Source organism: Dama dama, chromosome 18 (assembly GCF_033118175.1).
Source record: "Dama dama isolate Ldn47 chromosome 18, ASM3311817v1, whole genome shotgun sequence".
NCBI lineage: Eukaryota > Metazoa > Chordata > Mammalia > Artiodactyla > Cervidae > Dama > Dama dama.
This window is the reverse complement of record NC_083698.1, coordinates 42,384,850-42,408,480: the sequence shown is the minus strand read 5'-3', so window position 1 is coordinate 42,408,480 and position 23,631 is coordinate 42,384,850. Positions and strand designations below refer to the sequence as shown.

Sequence of the window (23,631 nt, the reverse complement as noted above, 5' to 3'; positions counted from 1 at the left end):
GTCAAGGAACACTTTCTTGAGAAAATTATAATTGCAGTCAGAGTGAAGGAAGGATAAGTGTAAATAGGAGAAGAGTAAAGAGAAGTGTGGCCTGGCGTGCTGTGGTTCACGGGGTCGCAAAGAGCTGGACACGACTGAGCAACTGAACTGAACTGAACTGAAAGAGGAGTGTTCCAGGTAACGAAAACAGCCAGTAGTGGGAAGAATCAGGCATGTTTGAGATGCTGAAAGAATGAATCAGACAGCAAGAGAGAAAGTGGGGTGAGGTGTAAGATGATGTCAGATCACAAAGAGCATTGTTGGTTGTACTAAAGTTTTAGGGGTTTGTTATATGAATGCTAGAAGCCTGATAAAGTGCTTTGGGATTCAGAGACATAATCAGATTTGCATTTAGAAAAGCTTATTCTAACTGGAAAACAAGTTGGGGAGGATAAGAGTGGAAGTAGATGTAAGGATTCCCTTAAAGAGATAGTAACTGCTGGTAGCTTGGACTAAGATGTGGTAGACATGAAAAGAAGGGAATAAATTCAAGAGAAATAGTGGCAGTAAAATTGACTGAGCTTAATGATGAAAGGACATAGAACTGCGAGGGAAAGAGGAATGCAGAAGATGATTTCCTGGTCTCTGAGTTGGAAAATCGAACTAATGCTGGTGCTTTTCATTAGGAAGGGAACAGTAAGATTAAATACAAGATGACATCACACTGCACTCCAAACATTACTCTGTTAAAACCTAAATGAATTGGGGTTGATAGATCATAATCTCTACTCCTCCCCATATACACTGATAAAGTTAGGTCTTCATGAAAGGGAAAAAAAAGAAAAAAAGACTGAAAAGCATTGTGGTTTAGTGCAGGGCTCCCACTTTTCAGCCCTGTGATCTTCTAAGTAAGTCATTTCATGTCCCTAAGTTTCAGTTTCCTCATCTGAAAAATGAAGACTTTTTACCATATTAAAAGCTCATAAATGTGCATGGTAATGTTTGGGACATTGTAAACATTTACTGAAATGTAAGTCATTTTTACTTTTATGAGTTAACCACATAGGTACATGTGTTAACCATATCTCAGGTTTATTACCAGACTTCAGTCAGACTGAGAAGTCTTTCTCATTTAGCTTAACAAAGTGAGCCCATAGTAATGGTAGGATACTACCTTAAGATTCTGCCCTGGAGGAGGTTACAACCTGATTATGGGAAAATAAATAGCTTGAAACTAATACATACTGAATATAATTTAAAGCCTCACTGAGAAATGGTCTGAAAATGCTATAGGTATTAAGTATTGAGAGACAGTGTTAAATGCCAGAGTTAGAGAGGGTTTTGTGGAAAAGATGGGCCCTGGCCTCAAAGAATGGCTAGGATTTAGGAGGGTAAGGAAAAGAACCTCCTAAATTAGGGGAAGAGCATGAACATGTGAGCCTGGGATAAGCACAGAGGTTGCTGATTAAAGAGGGAGCTCATATCTAAAGCTGTGGGACATTGTTTGTTAGTAAAGTTGGGTTAACTTACAGTAAGCACTAAAGCAAGGCAAGGGGCTTCCTGGGTGGCGCTAGTGGTAAAGAACCCACCTGCCAATGTAGGGGACATAAGAGACACCAGAAGATCCCCTGGAAGATCAACCCCTGGAAGATCCCCTGGCATGGCAACCCACTCCAGTACTCGTATCTGGTTCCCATGGACAGGAAGCCTGGCAGGCTGCATTCCATATGGTCACACAGAGTCAGATGCGACTTGGCACACATGCAAAGCAAGGCAAAGGAGTTTAGACTTGTGGGGAAAATGAACCATGGTGAGTTCTGAGCTGAGATTATTCTTCCAAGAAAAAAAAATGGGAAAATAGAGAGACTCAAGTAAGAGAAAAACAAAGGCATTGTGATAATGATGATGCATGATAACAAGAGTCTGGGCTACAGCTAACATGAGAGTGATGAAGCAGATATTACAGGACACTTCAAAGAAAGAATTGGTAAAACTCAGTCATTAACTTCTTCATTGCATACGTCAAAAGATGACTCTAAAGTTTGAAGCCTGTGAAAATTGTGAGAAAGAGAGGAGTGAGCTAAAGCTGATTCCAAGAGGGGCAGTATGGCAGATTGAATCAAATGATGCTGAATTAAATGTGATGGAAATATCCTTTTGACAGAGCTATGAAGACTGGAGCCCAAGGGAAGATAATAAACCTTGGAGACATGAGCATAGAGGTCATAGGAAATGCTATAAAACTGCTATAAAGCCCTCCAGAGGAGAGTATTTAAAAAGAAAAGATCCCTAAATTTAATAGCAGAATGAGTGGAAATAGCTATTAGAGGAACCAGAAGGATTCAGTCAGGGAAGTAGGAGAATCAGAAGAACATGGTATCCAAAAGCCAAGCGAGACTAGAATATCAAGCAGGAAGAGATGATCATCAGTGACAAATGCTACCGTGAGTTAAGAAGCAAATTTCACAGTAAATTTACTAGAGTTTTTCAATAAGGACATAGTCAGTGACCTTCAAAAGAATAGTTTCAGTGAGATACTGGAAATGAATACAGCTTGTCTGGTGCCAGAGCCCATGGGCTTAACCTATCGTACTGTATTAGCGCTACATCTTTCTTGCTCGCCTATGAGTATGGTCCTAGAAGATATAGGCAGCGAGGATGCCAGGAGTTCTTGAGAATGACTGAAAAAGTAGGAAAATGCTGAAATCAATTTTGTATCCCCTAATCTGAATCTGCCTCCTCCTCTTTAGTAACCCCAGACCTAAAGATAACAGGTAGCTCAAGTGGCATCATAGGTTCTTGAAATGTCATCTGAGAACTAGGGTGAGTCAGTGGAAGGGCAGGTAACCTAAATCCACCTAGAAAGTCGGGGAAGGGGAGCTGCCACAGGAAGGCTCAGGTGTGACTTGGCTATTTTAAGTCACAGTTTGAAGATGATCCATCCCCTTCTACTAGCCCTAATGACCTGACTGATACCACTGTCTTTAAAGATTAACTATTACACTTTGGAAGCCAGGTGGTTTTAGTCACAGCGTGGAATGTTCTTAATGTGTACCGGAGGATTAAAGGAATGGTGATAAGCTCAAGAAGGGGCAAAAAGACTGTGGAAGGATTGGAGTAGTGAAATGGGGTTGGAGGAGTCTATACTTTTTGTAGGTAAACAAATTTAAAGAGGCAACATATTTTTCAGTGGCACTCCCACCTACTGTATCTGCAAAGAAAATATCTTATTCTAAGAAAATCAGATAACTAAGCATGATGTTTATTGGGTTCATCATGAAAAAATATTCAAGGAAATTACAAGTTCATTTTTTTAAAAAGAGATTATTTAAACTTTCTCTGATACTCTACTTCTCTCCATATTTATATGTAACTTACCAGTATCTTTTGAAAGACTTTTGGCAAGTATTTATATTATGGAACATCTTGTTTAAATGTTTCAATCAAGTCAAGGAAGTCTTAGACTTCTCTTACATATCTATCTTCTCATACATCATTTTGATGCTTTGAATATCATTGGTGTAAGTTTACCATATTTATGCTAGTGTCTCAGGGCTAAAAACCATTAAACAATTTTGCCTGGTATAAACCATGGTACTATTAATTTTTCACATACAGAATATATTAACATATAGGTGGGCATTCAGTTCAGTCGCTCAGTCGTGTCCGACTCTTTGCGACCCCATCAACCGCAGCACTCCAGGCCTCCCTGTCCATCACCAACTCCCGGAGTTTGCCCAGACTCGTGTCCATTGAGTTGGTGTTGCCATCCAACCATCTCATCTTCTGTTGTCCCCTTCTCCTCCTGCCTTCAGTCTTTCCCAACATCTGGGTCTATTCAAATGAGTCAGCTCTTCGCAACAGGTGGCCAAGAGTATTAGAGTTTCAGCTTCAGCATCAGTCCTTCCAATGAACACCCAGGACTGATTTCCTTGAGGATGGACTGGTTGGATCTCCTTGCAGTCAAAGGGACCCTCAAGAGTCTTCTCCAACACCACACTTCAAAAGCATCAATTCTTCAGTGCTCAGCTTTCATTATAGTACAACTCTCACATCCATACATGACTTCTGGAAAAACCATAACCTTGACTAGACAAACCTTTGTTGGCAAAATATTGTCTCTGCTTCTTAATATGCCATCTAGGTTGGTCGTAACTTTCCTTCCAAGGAGTAAGCATCTTTTAATTTCATGGCTGCAATCACCATCTGCAGTGATTTTGGAGCCCCCCAAAAATAAAGTCTATCACTGTTTCCACTGTTTCCCCATCTGTTTGGCATGAGGTGATGGGACAGGATGCCGTGATCTTAGTTTTCTGAATGTTGACCTTTAAACCAACCTTTTCACTCTCCTCTTTCACTTTCGTCAAGAAGCTCTTTACTTCTTCTTCACTTTCTGCCATAAGGGTGGTGTCATCTGCATATCTGAGGTTATTGATATTTCTCCCAGCAGTCTTGATTCCAGCTTGTGCTTCATCCAGCCCAGCGATTCTCATGATGTACTCTGCATATAAGTTAAATAAGCAGGGTGACAATATACAGCCTTGATGTACTCCTTTTCCTATTTGGAAGTAGTCTGTTGTTCCATGTCCAGTTCTAACTGTTGCATCCTGACCTGCATACAGATTTCTCAAGAGGCAGGTCAGGTGGTCTGATATGCCCATCTCTTTCAGAATTTTCCATAGTTTATTGTGATCCACACAGTCAAAGGCTTTAGCATAGTCAATAAAGCAGAAATAGATGTTTTTCTGGAACTCTCTTGCTTTTTCGGTGATCCAGGGATGTTGGTAATTTGATCTCTGGTTCCTCTGCCTTTTATAAAACCAGCTTGAACGTCTGAAAGTTCACGGTTCACGTGTTGCTGAAGCTTGGCTAGGAGAATTTTAGCATTACTTTACTAGCATGTGAGATGAGTGCAATTGTGCAGTAATTTGAGCATTCTTTGGCATTGCCTTTCTTTGGGATTGGAATGAAAACTGACCTTTTCCAGTCCTATGGCCACTGCTGAGTTTTCCAGATTTGCTGGCATATTGAGTACAGCACTTTCACAGCATCATCTTTTAGAATTTGAAATAGCTCAACTGGAATTCCATCACCTCCAGTAAACTTGTTCTTAGTGATATTTGCTAAGGCCCACTTGACTTCACATTCCAGAATGTCTGGCTCTAGGTGAGTGATCACACCATTGTGAATATCTGGGTTGTGAAGATCTTTTTTGTATAGTTCTTCTGTGTGTTCTTGCCACCTCTTCTTAATATCTTCTGCTTCTGTTATGTTCATACCATTTCTGAACTTTATTGTACCCATCTTTGCATGAAATGTTCCCTTGGTATCTCGAATTTTCTTGAGATCTCTAGTCTTTCCCATTCTATTGTTTTCCTCTATTTCTTTGTATTGATCGTTGAGGAAGGCTTTCTTATCTCTCCTTGCTATTCTTTGGAACTCTGCATTCAGATGGGCATATCTTTCCTTTTCTCCTTTGTTTTTGGCTTCTCTTCTTTTCACAGCTATTTGTAAGTCCTCCTCAGACAGCCATTTTGCTTTTTTGCATTTCTCTTTCTTGGGGATGGTCTTGATCCCTGTCTCCTGTACAATGTCATGAACCTCCGTCCATAGTTCGTCAGGCACTCTGTCTATCAGATCTAGTCTCTTAAATCTATTTCTCACTTCCACTGTATTATCATAAGGGATTTGATTTAGGTCATACCTGAATGGTCTAGTGATTTTCCCTACTTTCTTCAATTTAAGTCTGAATTTGGCAATGAGGGGGTCATGATCTGAGCCACAGTCAGCTCCCGGTCTTGTTTTTGCTGACTGTATAGAGCTTCTCCATCTTTGGCTGCAAAGAATATAATCAGTCTGATTTCGGTGTTGGCCATTTGGTGATGTCCATGTATAGAGTCTTCTCTTGTGTTGCTGGAAGAGGGTGTTTGCTATGACCAGTGCATTCTCTTAGCAAAACTCTATTAGCCTTCGCCCTGCTTCATTCTGTACTCCAAATTTGCCAAATTTGCCTGTTACTCCAGGTGTTTCTTGACTTCCTACTTTTACATTCCAGTCCCCTATAATGAAAAGGACATCTTTTTTGGGTGTTAGTTCTAAAAGGTCTTGTAGGTCTTTGTAAAACTGTTCAGCTTCTTCAGCGTTACTGGTCAGGGCATAGACTTGGATTACCGTGATATTGAATGGTTTGCCTTGGAAATGAACAGAGATCATTCTGTCATTTTTGAGATTGCATCCAAGTACTGCATTTCAGACTCTTTTGTTGACTATGATAGCTACTCCATTTCTTCTCAGGGATTCTTGCCCACAGTAGTAGATATAATGGTCATCTGAGTTAAATTCACCCATTCCAGTCCATTTTAGTTCGCTGATTCCTAGAATGTCGACATTCACTCTTGCCATCTCCTGTTTGACCACTTCCAATTTGCCTTGATTCATGGACCTAACATTCCAGGTTCCTATTCAATACTGCTCTTTACAGCATCAGACCTTGCTTCTATCACCAGTCACATCCCCAACTGGGTGTTGTTTTTGCTTTGGCTCCGTCTCTTCATTCTTTCTGGAGTTATTTCTCCACTGATCTCCAGTAGCATATTGGTCACCTACTGATCTGAGGAGTTCATCTTTCAGTGTCCTATCTTTTTACCTTTTCATACTGTTCATGGGGTTCGCAAGGCAAAAATACTGAAGTGGTTTGCCATTCCCTTCTCCAGTGGACCACATTTTGTCAGAACTCTCCACCATGACCCGTCCGTCTTGGGTGGCCCTATACAACATGGCTAGTTTCATTGAGTTAGACAAGGCTGTGGTCCGTGTGATTAGATTGGTTAGTTTTCTACAATTGGGCATTCAGTTCAGTTCAGTTCGGTCACTCAGTCGTGTCCAACTCTTTGTGACCCCATGAATCGCAGCACGCCAGGCCTCCCTGTCCATCACCAACTCCCAGAGTTTACTCAAACTCATGCCCATCGAGTCAGTGATGCCATCCAGCCATCTCATCCTCTGTCGTCCCCTTCTCCTCCTGCTCCCAATCCCTCCCAGCATCAGGGTCTTTTCCAGTGAGTCAGCTCTTCACATCAGGTGGCCAAAGTATTGGAGTTTCAGCTTCAGCATCAGTTCTTCCAATGAATACCCAGGACTGATCTCTTTGAGGATGGACAGGTTGGATCTCCTTGCAGTCCAAGGGACTCTCAAGAGTCTTCTCCAACACCACAGTTCAAAAGCATCAATTTTTCAGTGCTCAGCTTTCTTCACAGTCCAACTTGCACATCGATACATGACCACTGGAAAAACCGTAGCCTTGACTAGACGGACCTTTGTTGGCAAAGTAATGTCTCTGCTTTTTAATATACTTAGGTTAAGACAAATCAAATCTATTTCCATCCCACTACTACAGAGAGCAAAGCTACTTTCAAAAAAAATTTTGAATTCCCTCTAAGTTTTATCACTTGTCAGATTTGCTGCTGAAGTTGTATCTGAGAATCGAGATTTGGCTGTATGCTGTATGCCTATGTGCTCTGTATGTATGCTACAAATGGGTTTTAATTGTTTTAACAAATATATGTCATTCTCCATGAAGTTATTTTGCAAGTTGTAGGAACTTTCTCATATCTGAAGGATGGTCCAGGATCTCTAGGTGGCTCAGTGATAAAGAATCCACCTGCCAATGTAGAAGCCACAGGAGACATGGGTTCAATCCTTGGGTGGGGAAGATCCCCTGGAGGAGGAAATGGCAACCAACTCTAGTACTCTTGCTTGGGAAATCCCATGGGCAGAGGAGCCTGGTGGGCTACAGTCCATAGGAGCACAAAGAGTCGGACACAACTGAAGTGACTTGGCACTCACACGTGCTTATAGTATAATATAGTATAGTATACTCCCTCCTTGACTGGCAGTCCTCACACCTATGAGATGAGACAATTGTACAAAACAGTTTCTAAGAGTCACCCTCTCCTTGCCACCCCAAAGTGTGCTTGACTTCCTTCTTTTGTTCATAGTTAAGTGTCTTTTTCATCAGAGTCTCCCCCAGAGCAGAGTCTTTGTGAACCCTGTGACGTGGCACACACCTTTAGAGCCCTTCATAGGTAATTCATTCACACACCTTGTACCAAAGTTCATGCCTCCTTTCTAGAGCCTACTTGTACCTGTTGGTCGTGGGCTGTGATGGTTCAGTTGAGGCTGAGTTGAGCTGACCCATGCTTCTTCCCAGTTGTACACCTGTGAGTGGAGTTACTAGATCATATAACTCTGTATTCAACATTTTGAGAAACTGACAACCTGTTTTCCCACAGCATCTAGGAGGAACATATGAGGGTTCACATTTCTTCACATCCTTGCCAACACTTGTTACTTCCATCTTTTTATCATAGTCATCATAGGATGACTATTCAACTCAAAATATTGAATACAGAGTTACCATATGAACTAGTAAATCCACTCATAGGTGTACACCTGGGTAGAAGCTTGGGTCGGCTCAGCTAAGCCTCAACTGAACCATCACAGCCCATGACCTACAGATACAAGTAGGCTCTAGAAAGGAGGCGTGAGGTATAAGCTTCAGGGAGTTATATCTCACTGTGGTTTGAATTTGCATTTGGCAGGTGACACTAGTGGTAAAGAACCCACCTGCCAATGCAGGAGACATGAGACACACCGGTTTATTCCCTGAGTGGGGAAGATCCCCTGGAGAAGGGCATAGCAACCCACTCCAGTATTCTTGCCTGGAGAATCCCCATGGACAGAGGAGCCTGGAGGGCTACAGTCCATAGGGTTGCAAAGAGTTGGACATGACTTAAGCTCCTGAGCACACAATGACTAATGTTTCACATCTTTTCATGCATTTATCAGCCATTTTGATGTATCTTCTTTGGAGTTTTCTCCACTTTTGTCTAACACAGAGAAATAGGGTCATGGAGGAAATTTTATGCCCAACAGAAAGAAAAGATCTTGTCTAGCAAGGGAAATATGGGACACATTTTGAAATGAGGCAGACACTGTAGAGCCTTTAACTCAATCTCAGAGTGCCAAAGGTTTCAACTCTGACATTGAATAGCAGAAGTCAGGATAGACTTGTGTGTACATACAGCAGCAATAGGCAGGCACAGCTGTCCACAAATAAAAAACTGTTCTATTCTAGGGATAATGGTAGGAATAGGATTATTTTGTGCAGGTTGAGATAAGAGTTTTGAGGAGTTTGCTTATTGAGAATACAGAGTAATAATGAACCGATAGATCCTTGCCTTGTCTTGGTTTTGTAAGTAAATCAGTATGACTTAGGGCACTGGGCTTTAACATCATCATTAGTAGAATTGGAGGATTGGCTATATTTTCTAGTCTCAAATATTTATGTATCACTGAGAGTAAAGAAAACATCAGGGAAGAGTGAGAAAGCATATTAAAAATTATGTATTGTTTCTATCAAAGAACTTTTTTCATGATGATGGTGAAGTCTCATCAGGACTTCATAAGCAGACATAACCATTTTGAAGAAAAGAGCAGATATAAAAGACTCTGAAATAATTATCAAAATTCATTAAAAGGTGTGTAGACAGTGTGGGAAAAGTTTCCTTGGAAGAGCAATGATGGAAACCATGCTATTGACAATCACATTTTAACTGCTTAGCAATGGATGTTTAATTATTATGCAACACTTATGGAGCACTTACTGTGTGATGTAAATGGAGAGGAAATGATATAAATTCAGAAAAGATGCAAGGAGAGGCCTTTCAAGGATGTGGCAAAAGGAGAAATCTGCTCCAGGGCCATTTTCCCCACAACTCCAAGAAGCAGCAGCCGATGGTGGCTATCATTATAAGGAAACTTCAGGATAAGTGATAACACCTGCCAAGGGGCTTCACCAAGACACTTTCAAGTCTTGATAAACATGAACTAATTAATGTCCACAACACCACTGTGAGGTGGAAAGTAGCATTTTCCTAGTTTTATAGACAGGGAAGTGTCAGCATGTAACCATAAGTGATTTGGCCCCTTTACATAGTGAAGCTGTGACAAGACAATAAGAAGTTCTGGAAGTTCAACTTTCAGATTTCATTTTCGACTTACCTTCCAATTCATCCCTTAGTGAAAGTGTTGCCTTTTCTTATAAGACTATATTGGACAGTGTATGTACCCATTTTACGGGGTAGATACAGTTCTTTCTAAGAATATAAAATCATCACATTTGAGATGGGGGCCCTAAAAATCATCTAATTTAACCACCTTTTTACATGTATTAATTCACTCACCATGAGCATAGAATTTACTAGGACCGGAATATAAAGTGAAAGTGAAGTCGCTCAGTCGTGTCTGACTCTTTGTGACCCCATGGACTGTAGTCTACCAGGCTCCTCCATCCATGGGATTTTCCAGGCAAGAATACTAGAGTGGGTTGCCATTTCCTTCTCCAAGAGATCTTCCCAACCCAGGGATTGAACCCCAGTCTCCCACATTGTAGGCAGACGCTTTACCGTCTGAGCCACCAGGGAATATAGAGCCCTTATTTATCTTGACTTTCATTGGCCAACTCTGATTTTCACACATTCTATGCATAGTATCCTACTGTTTCCTTTTCTGTGGAATGCTGCAAAATGGTACAAACTGACAGTGTCATCATCAGAAGTCCCCATGAAAACTATCAACCCAAACAGTGCATCTGGCTCTTAAATCTTCTGTAAGTCTGTTAAGTGGCCACCTGGATTGTGATCAGCACAGCCAGTGAGTGATCAGAAAACCACCACATGCTATGCAGCTCTGCCATCTCCTAACTCTTAGGAAGATCTCCCTCACTTTAGCAGTCATCAAATCACTGCCCCCTCCACCACTGACCCCCAGTTTCTGCCCATCCACTCTCAAGACTTCTTCTATTCAAATTTTCCTGGTCACCTTTATTGCTACCAGTTTAACATTCTCTCAGTAAGAGTGTATGAAGCCCCATCTATAGGAGTCACCAACAATAAACTGATAAATAAGGAAAACAATCCAACAGAGGAAATAATGCATAAGTAGGCACTTTTAATAAAAGGTGAGAAGAGCTATGATAAAAGGTGATGGGCTAGGCAAAATGTCCATCATCATGTCTACAAATAATAAATACTGAAGAGGGTGTGAAGATAAGTGAGCCCTCCTACATGCTTAGTAGGAATGTAAATTGGTACAGCCACTATGGAAAACAGTTTGGAGATGCCTTAAAAAACTAAAAATAGAGATACTGTATCATCCAGCTATTGTACTTCTGGGCATATATCTGGAAAAGATGAAAACTCTAACTCAGAAAGATACACAAACCCCATTGTAGCACTATTACAATAACCAAGACACGGAAGCAAACTAAATGCCCCTTGACAGATGAATGAATAAACAAGATATGGTACACACACACACAATGGAATGTTGCTATTCAGTCACTTTAGCTGTGTCCGACTCTTTGCGACCCCATGGACTGCAGCATGTCAGGCTTCCCTGTCCATCACCAACTCCCAGAACGTGCTCAAACTCTTGTCCGTTGAGTCAGTGATGCCATCCAACTATCTAGTCCTCTGTCATCCCCTTCTCCTCCCACCTTCTATCTTTCCCAGCTTCAGGGTCTTTTCCAATGAGTTGGCTCTTCACATCAGGTGGCCAGCGTATTGGAACTTCAGTTCAGCATCAGTCCTTCCATGAGTATTCAGGGTTGATTTCCTTTAGAATTGACTGGTTTGATCTCCTAGCAGTCCAAGGGACTCTCAAGAGTCTTCTCCAACACCACAGTTTGAAAGCATCAAATTCCTCGGCTCTCAGCCTTCTTTGTGGTCCAACTCTCACATCCATACATGACTACTGGAAAAACCGTAGCTTTAACTATATGGACCTTTGACTGTATGGCAAATAACTATATCACTACAATTATTATAAATACTATGAAAGGAAAAGAACTTTTTGCTATGGAAGAAATGTAATTTTTAAAGGGCTCTGAAAGAATATTTCTTTATGAGGACCTGACCTTTTCTTTAAGACTTAAAGGATACAAGGGTTAACCGGGCAGAGACAAAAGAAAAACATGCCGGCGGAAGGGAGGCAAGAGTTTGGGGAGCCTTGTGAGCTGAGAGGATGAGCAAGGCTCCAGAATTAAGTAGAGCGGCTAAGGGGGTATAGGAGGGGGCTCAGCTCAGGCAGAGCCTCGTGGACCAAGGAGGAGCTTGCAGTTGAAGTTAAATGCAATAAGAAGTGACAGCAGGGCTTTAGGTCGACTTTTCTCTGCTGAGAGGAACAGATGGGAGCTGGCGAAACAGGTCTTGAAGAAATGAGTGCGTAGGTGCTCAGTAAAGAAATATCAAACTGAATGATTTATTTTCAGAGTGAAGATTTGAGTTCTGTTTCTTTTCTATTTTCTAAACTTAATATGTGCTAAGTTGCTCAGTCATGTCCAACTCTATGTGACCCCATGGACTGAAGCCTGCCAGGCTCCTCTGTTCATGGGGATTCTCCAGGTAAGAATAGTGGAGTGGGTTGCCATGCCCTTCTACAGGGGATCTTTCCTAACCAGGGATCGAACCCATGTCTCTTGAGTCTCCTATATTATCAGGCAGGTTCTTTACCTCTAGCACCACCTGGAAAGCCCAAATTTAATATATATGAGTTCAACTAGAAAATTTTTAATTCTTGTTATTTGCTATTTGGTCCTGCCTAAAACAGATATCTTTCAGTCACGTGGTTAACATATCTTAATGACAAAAATATATGAATCCATGAAACAAAAGTTGCTTTGGATAATTATTTCCCCCATGCTCTTTGAATGTTCAAGCTCACTTGAGCCTCGGGCATTGTTTGGATTTTACTGCCATCTAGTGTCTCTAAACACATAAGTTTATTTGTGTTTCTGAACAAGATACTCCTCCCAAGCTATGCAAGTGAGCAAATTTCTGCTTATGTAGTGGGAGAATCTCTGTTTGGGTTTTATTTATATTGCATTTAAATCATTATAAAATAAGTCTGATCTTACTACCCTCTCTTTTGTCTGTCTAGTTATCTAGGGTTTCATTGATCCTTCTGACTTACACCCCCACTGTCTTCCTAAGGCTCTCATTGTGAGAATTCCTCTGAAATGTCATGTGAGGCCTATCAGTGTGCCCCCTGCACAAAAGCAACTGACCTTAGGTAGCATGGGGCAGTTGAAACCCTCTCCCCAAGTCAAATGCAGAGGGCTTGTGGCTGCTTAAGGACAAACATCTTTTCCTAAAATGCAAATATAAGTTAGCAACAGACCTGGTGTCCCTTCACAGTGGTTTCCACCCAAAATTCAGGGCTCACTGGCTCCCTGAGGCTACTGGTTTTAGCATTAGTTTTAGTTTCTGTTTTAATCTGTTTTTACAAGGCTCAGAAATATCATTGACCCAAAATGTATTCTCAAGCTATTGCAGTTCAGTTTGGCTTGGTTTTATTAATCAAAGTTGGGCAAAGAACACTGCCATTACCAACACTTTCAGAACACAGGCAAGGGTATACATACATTTGTGTTACACTCCTCCATGCACTTGTTTAAACATACCAGGACACGTTCTTTTGTCCACCACATCCTTCATTATAATTTTATTTCTCTTCAAAGGTCCCAGGCCACTCGTTTCCGTTGGCATCAGCCAGCTCCCTTTGACAAGCAGCAGACGTGGGCAATAGATAATGTCTATATCGGGGATGGCTGCATAGATATGTGCAGTGGCCATGGAAGGTGCATCCAAGGAAATTGTGTGTAAGTAGGTTTTCTTCTTTCTTCTGTAGAAAGTCCCTGACTCACATTCCAGCCGAATTTTTCTGAAACTGATTTTTTAATCACTCCCAAACTGCCTTAAGTTATATGTTTTTCCTGAAATCTGACATTGAGCTAACTATGAAGTTTATGGCTATAGAATCTTCATTCTTGGTTAGAGATTAGGAACTGAACAATAGCTTTCTTTTAAGGAGAAGGCTGAGTTATAATTGACTGTGTTTTATTTTCTTCTGTGTTTTTGTGATACACCTGAGCCTTGAGAAAAATATTAAAGGAGGTTCAAGAGTTCAGCATGTTCTAACTGAAAATAATACATCATAAGTATTTTTCTCACTTAGGTCTGAATGTATATGTAACGATGTGCATTACTTGTGGTTTGAATGGTATTCCTGTGTTATTTGCATAAGAAAGTATATAAATACCTGATCAATTTGCCAGTTGTATTTCATGGAGAGACCTGGGATTTTACTCTTATAGAGCCTTAGCATCTTTGGAAGGATTTAAAGAGTGTGTGTGTGTGTGTGTGTGTGTGTGTGTGTGTGTGTGTGTGTGTTGTGTACTACGGGCTCTGTGCTTTATTTTCAAAGACTCTACTGTTAAATGGGGTAGTATGAATGAAGATCCTGATAAAGCATTCACATTTCCCTTCTCCATTAATCTCTGCACACCTGGGAAGTCTTTCTTTTGATTAATGATTCTAGCCCATATCAACCATGACCTCTGCGACCCCAGAGCTTCCCAGTCCTATATTCATATTTCTTCCCACATTGAACAGAGAATTCAGTCCTGTGGTTAGAGATGGCAGATGCTATCCAAAGTGCCCTTTGCTATTTAGAACCTGGCCTCTTGAATTCCTGATTGGCCCAAAGTCTCTGTTAAAAAGCCTGATTTCATAAATTATTAGGACCAACCAGGTTAGTTTGGTATCTGCAATTGCTTATCAGCGATCCAGAGCTGTGTCATCTCGGGACTGGGCTTTAGTGAATTCTTTCAGGTTGCTTCTTTCTTTCCACCTATAAGCCCAAGTCACTAATTTAGGAAAGCCTAGAAGCAGTTAATTCACTGCTTATTTCTAACCTAAAGCACTGTTAAGGAGAGCAACTGAATTACGGCAAACTCTGTGAAGATAACTAATCTTTCATCATCTTGGACTAGGAAAAGGAGTTGGCCTCACTAATTTGAGAGCACACTTGCAGGACCTGTGTTTGATGCTGACTTTTCTTTTCTCTTTCTCCACTCCCAGTTGTGATGAGCAGTGGGGTGGCCTGTACTGTGATGAGCCTGAGACCTCTCTCCCAACTCAACTCAAAGACAACTTCAATCGGGCCCCATCTAACCAGAACTGGCTGACTGTGAACGGAGGGAAATTAAGTACAGTGTGTGGAGCTGTGGCTTCAGGAATGGCTCTTCATTTCAGTGGGGTCAGTTTTGGTTGCTGTTTATTCATTTCTGCTTTCTCTGAGTTCCTCCCCCTCCCAAAACTGACTCTCTTTTGAAGTTTAATTGACAAATCAAGATGCAGAGTTAGAAACTCTAAATGCACAAACCTGATGTGAACTCACAACTTTCTACAAATCAGAAAATGCTTATCATTTTCAACATTTTCCTGTCACAAATCAGTTTTGACAATTTAATTATGCAAGGTGGTGTCAGTACAGGAATATTTAAGTACACATTTAAAAAAAAAAAAAAGGATTTAAATGAATTTCCACCCTAGGATAGAGAGCTTGCACAATGTCTTCCATCTGGATGATGTTCTAATTGAAAATTCCTGAGCTTGCAACAGATTTGGGATTTAAGGAGCCACAAATCTAGAAAATGAACTTTGCTGTTCCCTGAATTTATTAACAATAATTAATCCCTTATATAACTTACCCAAGCAAGAATAACTGTTAGTAATTTTTAGACATTTGTATTTATAGCAGATTATTTTGTGAATGACAGCAGCAATGTTAGAAAATTGCTTTGAGAAAGTTTATAATCATTCTGCACTGCTGCCAAAGATGACTTGTTTAAAAGTAGAATTTCTCCAGTAGTATGATTAAAACCTTTCATAGGTAAATTTAATTTTTAAAAATTGCAAATTCACTGTCAGTTATTTGTTTCCCTACCACACCCTACCTCAGAGTTTGCATTTGTGCCAGTGAAGTGTACTAGTATTTTAACCCAAGAGTAGCAACAGAACATATAGCATACAGAATTTTTATAATCATCAACAGTGGTTAAGAATGCAATGTTCACAGTACTGTTTCTTATTTAGTATTAACTTAGATGGAACTCTGATACCTAGTTTTCCTCATAGTTTCACCTATTAATAAGAAACAACTACTTATCTATGTTAATGAATTAATATAGAAAATATTAAAATCAACTGTAAAAGTTTAAAAAGCTTACAACTAGTATTGCTAATTATAGTTGTATTTTTGGACATCATTTTACAATTTCATATTAAAATAGTCATCTCAATGCACTATTTTGTTAATAGCCAATGCCTTTTTAAAAATCTACCAGATACCTGTAGATAACTAGAAATAGCTTAAGAAAAATATAGAATAGTTACTTTAATTCCAGCTCTCCTATTGCTTAGAAAAAACAAAAGAGAATCTCCTTAGAATACATTGCCCTTTGTAAGTTCTAATACTAAAATTTCAAAATTCAGTGTATGTTTGCTGTGTACCTACTGTGTGCTAGAGGCCATACTAGAAGCTAGTATAGTAGGAGAAATTATAAGAAAATCATCATTGCAGTACTGTGTGAGCTGTCTTACAAAGGAAAGGATGGAAGCCAGAGAACACCTGGAACCTGTCATAACGATTCCTTATCACCGTATTGTTGCATTCTGCTTCTTAGGGCTGCAGTCGGCTATTGGTCACCGTGGATCTAAACCTCACGAATGCTGAGTTTATCCAGTTTTACTTCATGTATGGATGCCTGATCACACCAAACAACCGTAACCAAGGTGTTCTTTTAGAATACTCTGTCAATGGAGGCATTACCTGGAACCTACTAATGGAAATCTTCTATGACCAGTACAGTAAACCTGGGTTTGTATTCTGTTTTCTCTCTAATAACTAGTACGTTGAGCAACATTGCTTGTTAAGACCTGCCAGCAGTCTGTCACAGGGACCACAGGGAGACCTGAACCACACTCACCACTAGAGGGTGCCTCTGAGACAAACATGAGGATAAGGTTTCTGAGTTGGATAAACTACTGGTTTGGGTTTTTTTATTTCAAGAACAACTAGTTTGTAAATTTTCAAATAGATAAATACACAATCACAGTGCCAGTAATGAATAGACTCACTACAAAAAACCATATATATCAATGAGTATATAATTAAGGTCAACAACATTTTGGGAAAATGGAAACAAAAAACCAGTTTGTAAAAAAAAAAAAAAAAAACCAGTTTGTTCACATAGTGTTCACTCCATTTTAGGAACTTGGAGGCTAGAAAATAAACACATTGCCTTCTGCAAAATAAACACAATAAAATGTAAATATCCTTAAGAAGCCTAGAGTCTATTTTTAAATTTCTTACTGAAAAATCCTGAATAAACACAGTGTATGTGTCATTTTTAAGAATATATTCTTGAAAGGCAAAAATACAATGTGACCAATTAGAAAAGCCAAAAGGTTAGTAAAAAAGAAAAGAACATTTAATAAAGTAGGAGGAGGAGAAGAATATGGAAGAGAAGGATGAGAGAGGAGAGAAAGAGAGAAGGTTGGAGGAAAGCAGAGATGGGAAGAGAAGGGAGAGATGGAATGATTGTGGCCCAGATAAGAGACAGAATAAAATGAGAAACATAGATAATCCCTCAGTGCATGGCAAACCAGATACTAGCTAAAAATTAGGTAAAATGAAAGTAATCAGAATCTTGTAAATGATCATTGAAATTCAATGTATCAGTCAAGAACAGGTTTAGCTGTGAATTACAGAAAACCTCAAATAACTTGGAAGTTTTTTTTCCCTTCTCTTAATATAAGTTAGATACAAAAGGAAGCTGCCCAGAGCTGCTCCAGTGGCTTCACCAGGACTAGAGACCCAGGTTCCTGCTAGCTGGTACTTCTGCCACACTCTACACTTGACCTACATCTCATGGTTCAAAAGAACACGCATTCCAGCTCGCAAGCAAAAGGATGGGGCAAGAACGGTGTGCTGTCTGTCTTTAAAGACACTTCCTAACACTTGCCTACACTTCCTTTCGCGTTCCAATAGCCAGAACTTTGTCACACAGACACACCCAGATGCAAGGGAGTCTGGACATGTTGTCTTTATTCTGGCTGACTATTTGCCTCACTAAGAAGATGGGTTCCTAACATGAAGGGAGAATGGGAATATGGCAATTGAGGAAATGCCAGCAGTCTCTGCCATAAACAAACATTTTAAATCCTGCACATGCATTAAAGTTGGACACCAATAAAGGATTACAAATGAAACTAAGTGGTACACATTGTAATAGTGCAAAAAAACTGTGCTCGCCTATTAGTAGAAGATGGTAGATGAGCCAAGTAAACTGTTTATGAAGAAAGTTATAGTGTGTCTCACGTACGAGCTTCTGAACACTTATATACAGAGAGAAGGAAGTTATGTTTCTGTAGGGTAAACGCATAACTGTCCAGTCCACTTTAGTTCTCTGAAGGAGAAACAAATTCACCAAGGTAGGAACAGTGGTCATAATTTATTTACACTTTCAACAGCCTTAGATAAATTTCCACTCCAAAGGTTTTTAAAATGTGGTCAAGGATTTTTCAGGAAAGAAAAATGAGAAGAAAGTCATTGCTCTAGGTAAAGCTGTGTGATTTTGTGTCCTTCCAGGAATGGATAGATTTCTGATATTACTAATACTTGCTAAAATATTAATTAAACATGCCAATTTAGTGGATAAAAATTATAAAAATATCTTACAAGGTAAGCATACAAAAAAAAAAGAGGAAAGAGAAGGGCACACGTGAGCTTCAAAATTGAAATGCATGAGAAAATGAACTTCGAAAAAGATTATTTACCTAAAGACTCATAGTCTCCAAACTGCCAGTTACTACACAGGTGAGGGTCTAAGATTTACAGTCTACACTTTCCTTCCTTTCCCTAAGACCACGCTCCACTGAGCTGTCGTAACCCAAAGGGTATCAAAATGATGGACATGATCTTAAAAATGTATTTAAATTCCAAGTACTAGAAATTCAACTAACAACATTGTAGCCTTGAATAGATTTTGATTGATCCCCGTCTAGAATACTAGCTACTGTTCTGGTCATTATACTTCAAGGAAGACGTAAAGAGAGAAAAGGGGGTAAAAGAATCAACAAGGAGATACTGTGTAAGCAAAACTAAAATAACTAAACCTCTTCAGTGTGAAAGATGAAAACCAAAGGGTCATTTTTAAGCTCTTAGCTTAAGGGTTCTTCCCAGGATGAACTGGTGCTTGTTGGCCCTGTCCTCTAGTGCTGATACTAAGAGGCAGCCTTGGACTGTAAGGGGATAGATTGGCATGGATTAAAACGATGAGACTTTGCTGCCGTCTCCTGCATCTCCTGCGCTGACAGGTGAATTCTTTACCATTGTGCCTCCAGGGTGAACCCTGCAGTTTTCTGTTTGCCTAGGCCTCCTTCAGATCAGGAGGCATAGGGTATATACACTTTGGTAGACATAAACCAATATTGATGTAAGAGATGCATGTTTGATCCCTGGGTTGGGAAGATCCCTTGCAGAACGGCATGGCAACCCACTCCAGTATTCTTGCCTGGAGAATCCCATGGACAGAGAAGCCTGGCGGGCTACAGTCCATGGGGTCACAGAGTCAGACACGACCAAAGTGACTTAGTACATATACACAAGACCATAAAATAAAGACAATTTATCATGGTTTTTAAAAATTATTTTAGCTAAAGTCCTCTCCTCATCTCCTATGTGATGTGTAATGTCTTATGTCTGGATGCACATCCTTTTCTCCCATGAGACATTTGACACAACTTTTCCCCACCCTTACCATCATTTATTCTTCAGATTTGTGAATATCCTTCTCCCTCCTGATGCTAAAGAGATTGCTACTCGCTTCCGCTGGTGGCAGCCAAGACACGACGGCCTGGACCAGAACGACTGGGCCATTGACAACGTCCTCATCTCGGGCTCTGCCGACCAGAGGACCGTCATGCTGGACACCTTCAGCAGCGCCCCGGTGCCCCAGCACGAACGCTCGCCTGCAGATGCCGGCCCTGTGGGGAGAATTGCTTTCGACATGTTTATGGAGGACAAAACTGCAGGTAAATTTTCATTGATGTTAAATGAAAATCCATTTGAGTCTTTTCCAAAAAGTGGAATGTGGAACCTTTTATACATTCTCAAGTGGTTACAGAAACAGTGAAAAGAGTGTCCCCTTTTCCTCTCTCAAACTTCCTGGTTTTACATTGTAACGAAATCTTTTGTTTCTTTCAAGCCAGCAAGCTTGTTTTAATAAATAGCATTCTGTAGTTTTACTAATAGGGTAATTTTCTCTGAGAAAATTTTTGTTTCTACATTTCTTGTTTTTTATTTTGGTTAGAAAGCCAGCATTTTTTGGACGTTTGTTTCACTCTCCAAGGACAAGGATTTTGTTTAGCTGTACATGCATTTGTGATGGCATTTCATGTTTCAGAAATATCCAGGGTCATGCTTTTGCTCTTCATTCTTAATAGGAGTATTGCAGTGGTCCTGGTGTACTGTCAAGGAGTTCTCCATGCTATTCTTACTTTTAATGCCTTGTTTTCATTTCATCACATTATTCTGGTCTCTATTTTAAAGTGGTGTATTATATTAAGTATGTGATTTTGTGATGCCACACACTTAGTTATACTGCATAAAACCTAAAGTGGTATCTTCAGGTAAAGTAGTAATGTTTAATTACATGTATTGTAGCAATACAGCAAGTCATATGGAATAGATAGACTATACCACTATAGATTGATCAGACAGTGAGACTATGCCATACCCAACTCTGAGCTAGAATCTTACATAGAAAGAAGGATCTGGATGTATTTTACAGTAATGAGACTGAGAAGAACCTTCCAGAGGAATGAAATCTATGCTGAAGACAGCTGAAATGTGGGGAATTTTATAACTTAAAATGCTTAATTATTAATGTTTTAATGTAAAAGCAATACATGTTCAAAGTGTGAAATTAAGAAAATTCAGAAAATCATGAAGATGAAAATCACCCGGAGGATAACCAACATCAATATTTTGTTATTTTTTTAGAGTCTTTTTTCTGTGCCTTTATATAATCATATTTTAAACTAAATTATAGTCTTATTTGTATTTTGTAGCCTGCTTGTTTTATTTAGAATTAAATCCTTATCATTTCCTCTTGTCCTTAAGTTTCTTTGAAAATATAATTTTAATAGCTATAGAGTATTCCATTATAATTTTATCATCTTAACATTGAATATTTAGATTATTCTTATTAATTCATTGATTAGTATTTCACATGGACAATGGTATAATTGCAAACATTTAATGAAAATCACCCTTTTAAATGGAAAAAGCTTGAAATGTTCTTCACCACAATCAAGTAGTCTCTTTCAAGAAGATTATTGAGTAGACTTAACATAAATCTGATTTGGAACTTTGCTAAATTACTCATTTGTTTTCTCTATGTAATGATTTAGATAAGTGAGTTTATGATCAGAGAATAATTTAAGTGCAACTTCTATATGAATAAAAGCAAATACATGTTTTTTCAAGTACTGAAAATACTGATTTTTATTTTAGACTAATTTGTTATGTACGTTTAAGCTCGTGCTTGTCTTGCAAAGACAGTGCTCCTAGAAAGTGTAATATCTACTCACAGAAGTAGTTTATAACACTGCAGAAGAGATTAGTGTTAGTTGATTAATGTAAGCCCTTTTTCAGGATCGCAGCGTTGTAGCATATAATAAAATATTTACTGGAGAATAAACTCAGGATATTGTTACTGGAATTCAGATTTCTGTGCCTTTTGATTCTGGAGTCCTATACCTCTGCTGTAGGACTAAATGTAACTCCAAATCCAATGGAGTGAAAACTAACAGATAATGGCATTATGGTAACCGTTTGAGTCCTGGAGATGAAAATGCTTGTTCTACAGTCATATGTTAAGCTCAGACAAAATCAAAAGAACACAATACTGGTGAAAGCTGGATTCCAATTAAATTGTTTGGTCTCTTCTCTTATGAAGCCATCCAACTCTTTGCACAGTAACCCAGGCTTCCACTTGTACCTGTCCATCTCCACTGTAAATGCTGGAGCTAACCAGGAAACTGCCAGAGAAAAGCTGGGCCTGTGAAATCAAAGTGTATCATGAATTAGATGAAATGTATAGATATGTTTAATTTCTAACCTTTCTGGGATAAAATCATGAAGTTAAAGCACCCCTTCCAAAAGAAAAAGCAAATTGTGAGGGACATGAATGTGTGGTGTGCATGTATGTGTGTATGCATGTGTATTTGAGAGAGTGGCACAATAAGATTACTCTGCACTGATCAAGTCATAATCTTGCTGCTTAAATTTTCGTTAGACTCTTAGAAGCTTTTTTAAAAATCACTTACTGAGGTATAATTGATGTACAAAAATCTGTAGGTATTTAATGTATACAACTTGATGAATTTGGATTTATGTATATACCTATGAGACGATCACCACAATAAAGGCCATAAATTTATCAATCATCTCCGAAACTTTCCTCCTGCTCTCCTCTTTTTTAATATTGATTTTTCCATTATGGTAAGCACACTTAACATTAAGATATCTCTTAGTAAATTTTTAAGTACGCAATACAGAATTGTTAACTATAGCCCCCATGTTGTACGATAGATTTCCAGAACTTATTCACCTTGCATTACTGAAACTTTGTGCCATTTGACTGACAAGTCCCCTTTTCCCCTTCCACTATTCTACTCTCTGGTTATAAGAGTTTGGCTATTACAGGTTTTTTCATTGCGCAGGCTGCTGCTGCTGCTAAGTCACTTCAGTCATGTCCGACTCTGTGCAACCCCATAGACGGCAGCCCACCAGGCGCCCCCATCCCTGGGATTCTCTAGGCAGGAACACTGGAGTGGGTTGCCATTTCCCTCTCCAATGCATGAAAGTGAAAAGTGAAAGTGAAGTCGCTCAGTCGTGTCCGACTCTGTGCAACCCCATGGACTGCAGCCTACCAGGCTCCTCTGTCCATGGGATTTTCCAGGCAAGAGTACTGGAGTGGGGTGCCATTGCCTTCATTGCACAGGAGACACTACCAAAATTTGAGTATAAATAGCTGACTCACTTCTCTATCATGTTACTGAAAATCTTCCTCTTTCTTTAGATTTGGCCTAAAAAGTTAAACACCTGTCAGGAAAACAAATAGATGTACATTTCCCTTTGTTTTTCATTCGTAACACATAAAATGCATTCTTTTTTCCTAAATGTAGACTTCACTAGTTTAGAAAAAAAAAAAAAGAATGTATGTGTTACCAATGAAAAACAAACTAGTATTGGACACTTGATATACCTCAGTCTCTCAGTATCTATGTTCCTAAAATGATGTGCTTATATTAGTGTTTTATCTGTAGATGGTATGTAATAAGAGAGATTACTACTTAAAATAATTATCAGTCTTACCTAAAGTGAATATTTGCTTTAAAGTATGTTTGTCATAAATCTGTCATTAAAATTTTTGCTTTTCTTTTTTTAAGTAAATGAGCACTGGCTATTCCATGATGACTGTACAGTAGAAAGATTCTGTGACTCCCCTGATGGTGTCATGATTTGTGGCAGTCATGATGGAAGAGAAGTGTATGCGGTGACCCACGACCTGACCCCCACTGAAGGCTGGATCATGCAATTCAAGGTGAAAATGTTATGACCTTAACCGTGTGTGTGTGCTAAGTCACTTCAGTCACGTCCGACTCTACTCCATGGACT

The 23,631-nt window shown here is 39.5% G+C and overlaps 1 protein-coding gene across 1 annotated transcript in view; it reads left to right on the top strand.

Annotated features, from left to right (window-relative positions):
* Window positions 1-23,631, top strand: part of RELN (reelin) — a 536,272-nt gene that overhangs the window by 481,265 nt on the left and 31,376 nt on the right. The window contains exons 47-51 of the mRNA XM_061165186.1: window positions 13,559-13,699; window positions 14,961-15,138; window positions 16,568-16,761; window positions 19,723-19,979; window positions 23,403-23,557. Coding sequence (XP_061021169.1) covers window positions 13,559-13,699; window positions 14,961-15,138; window positions 16,568-16,761; window positions 19,723-19,979; window positions 23,403-23,557 — 925 coding nt within the window. The remainder of the gene's footprint in view (window positions 1-13,558; window positions 13,700-14,960; window positions 15,139-16,567; window positions 16,762-19,722; window positions 19,980-23,402; window positions 23,558-23,631) is intronic.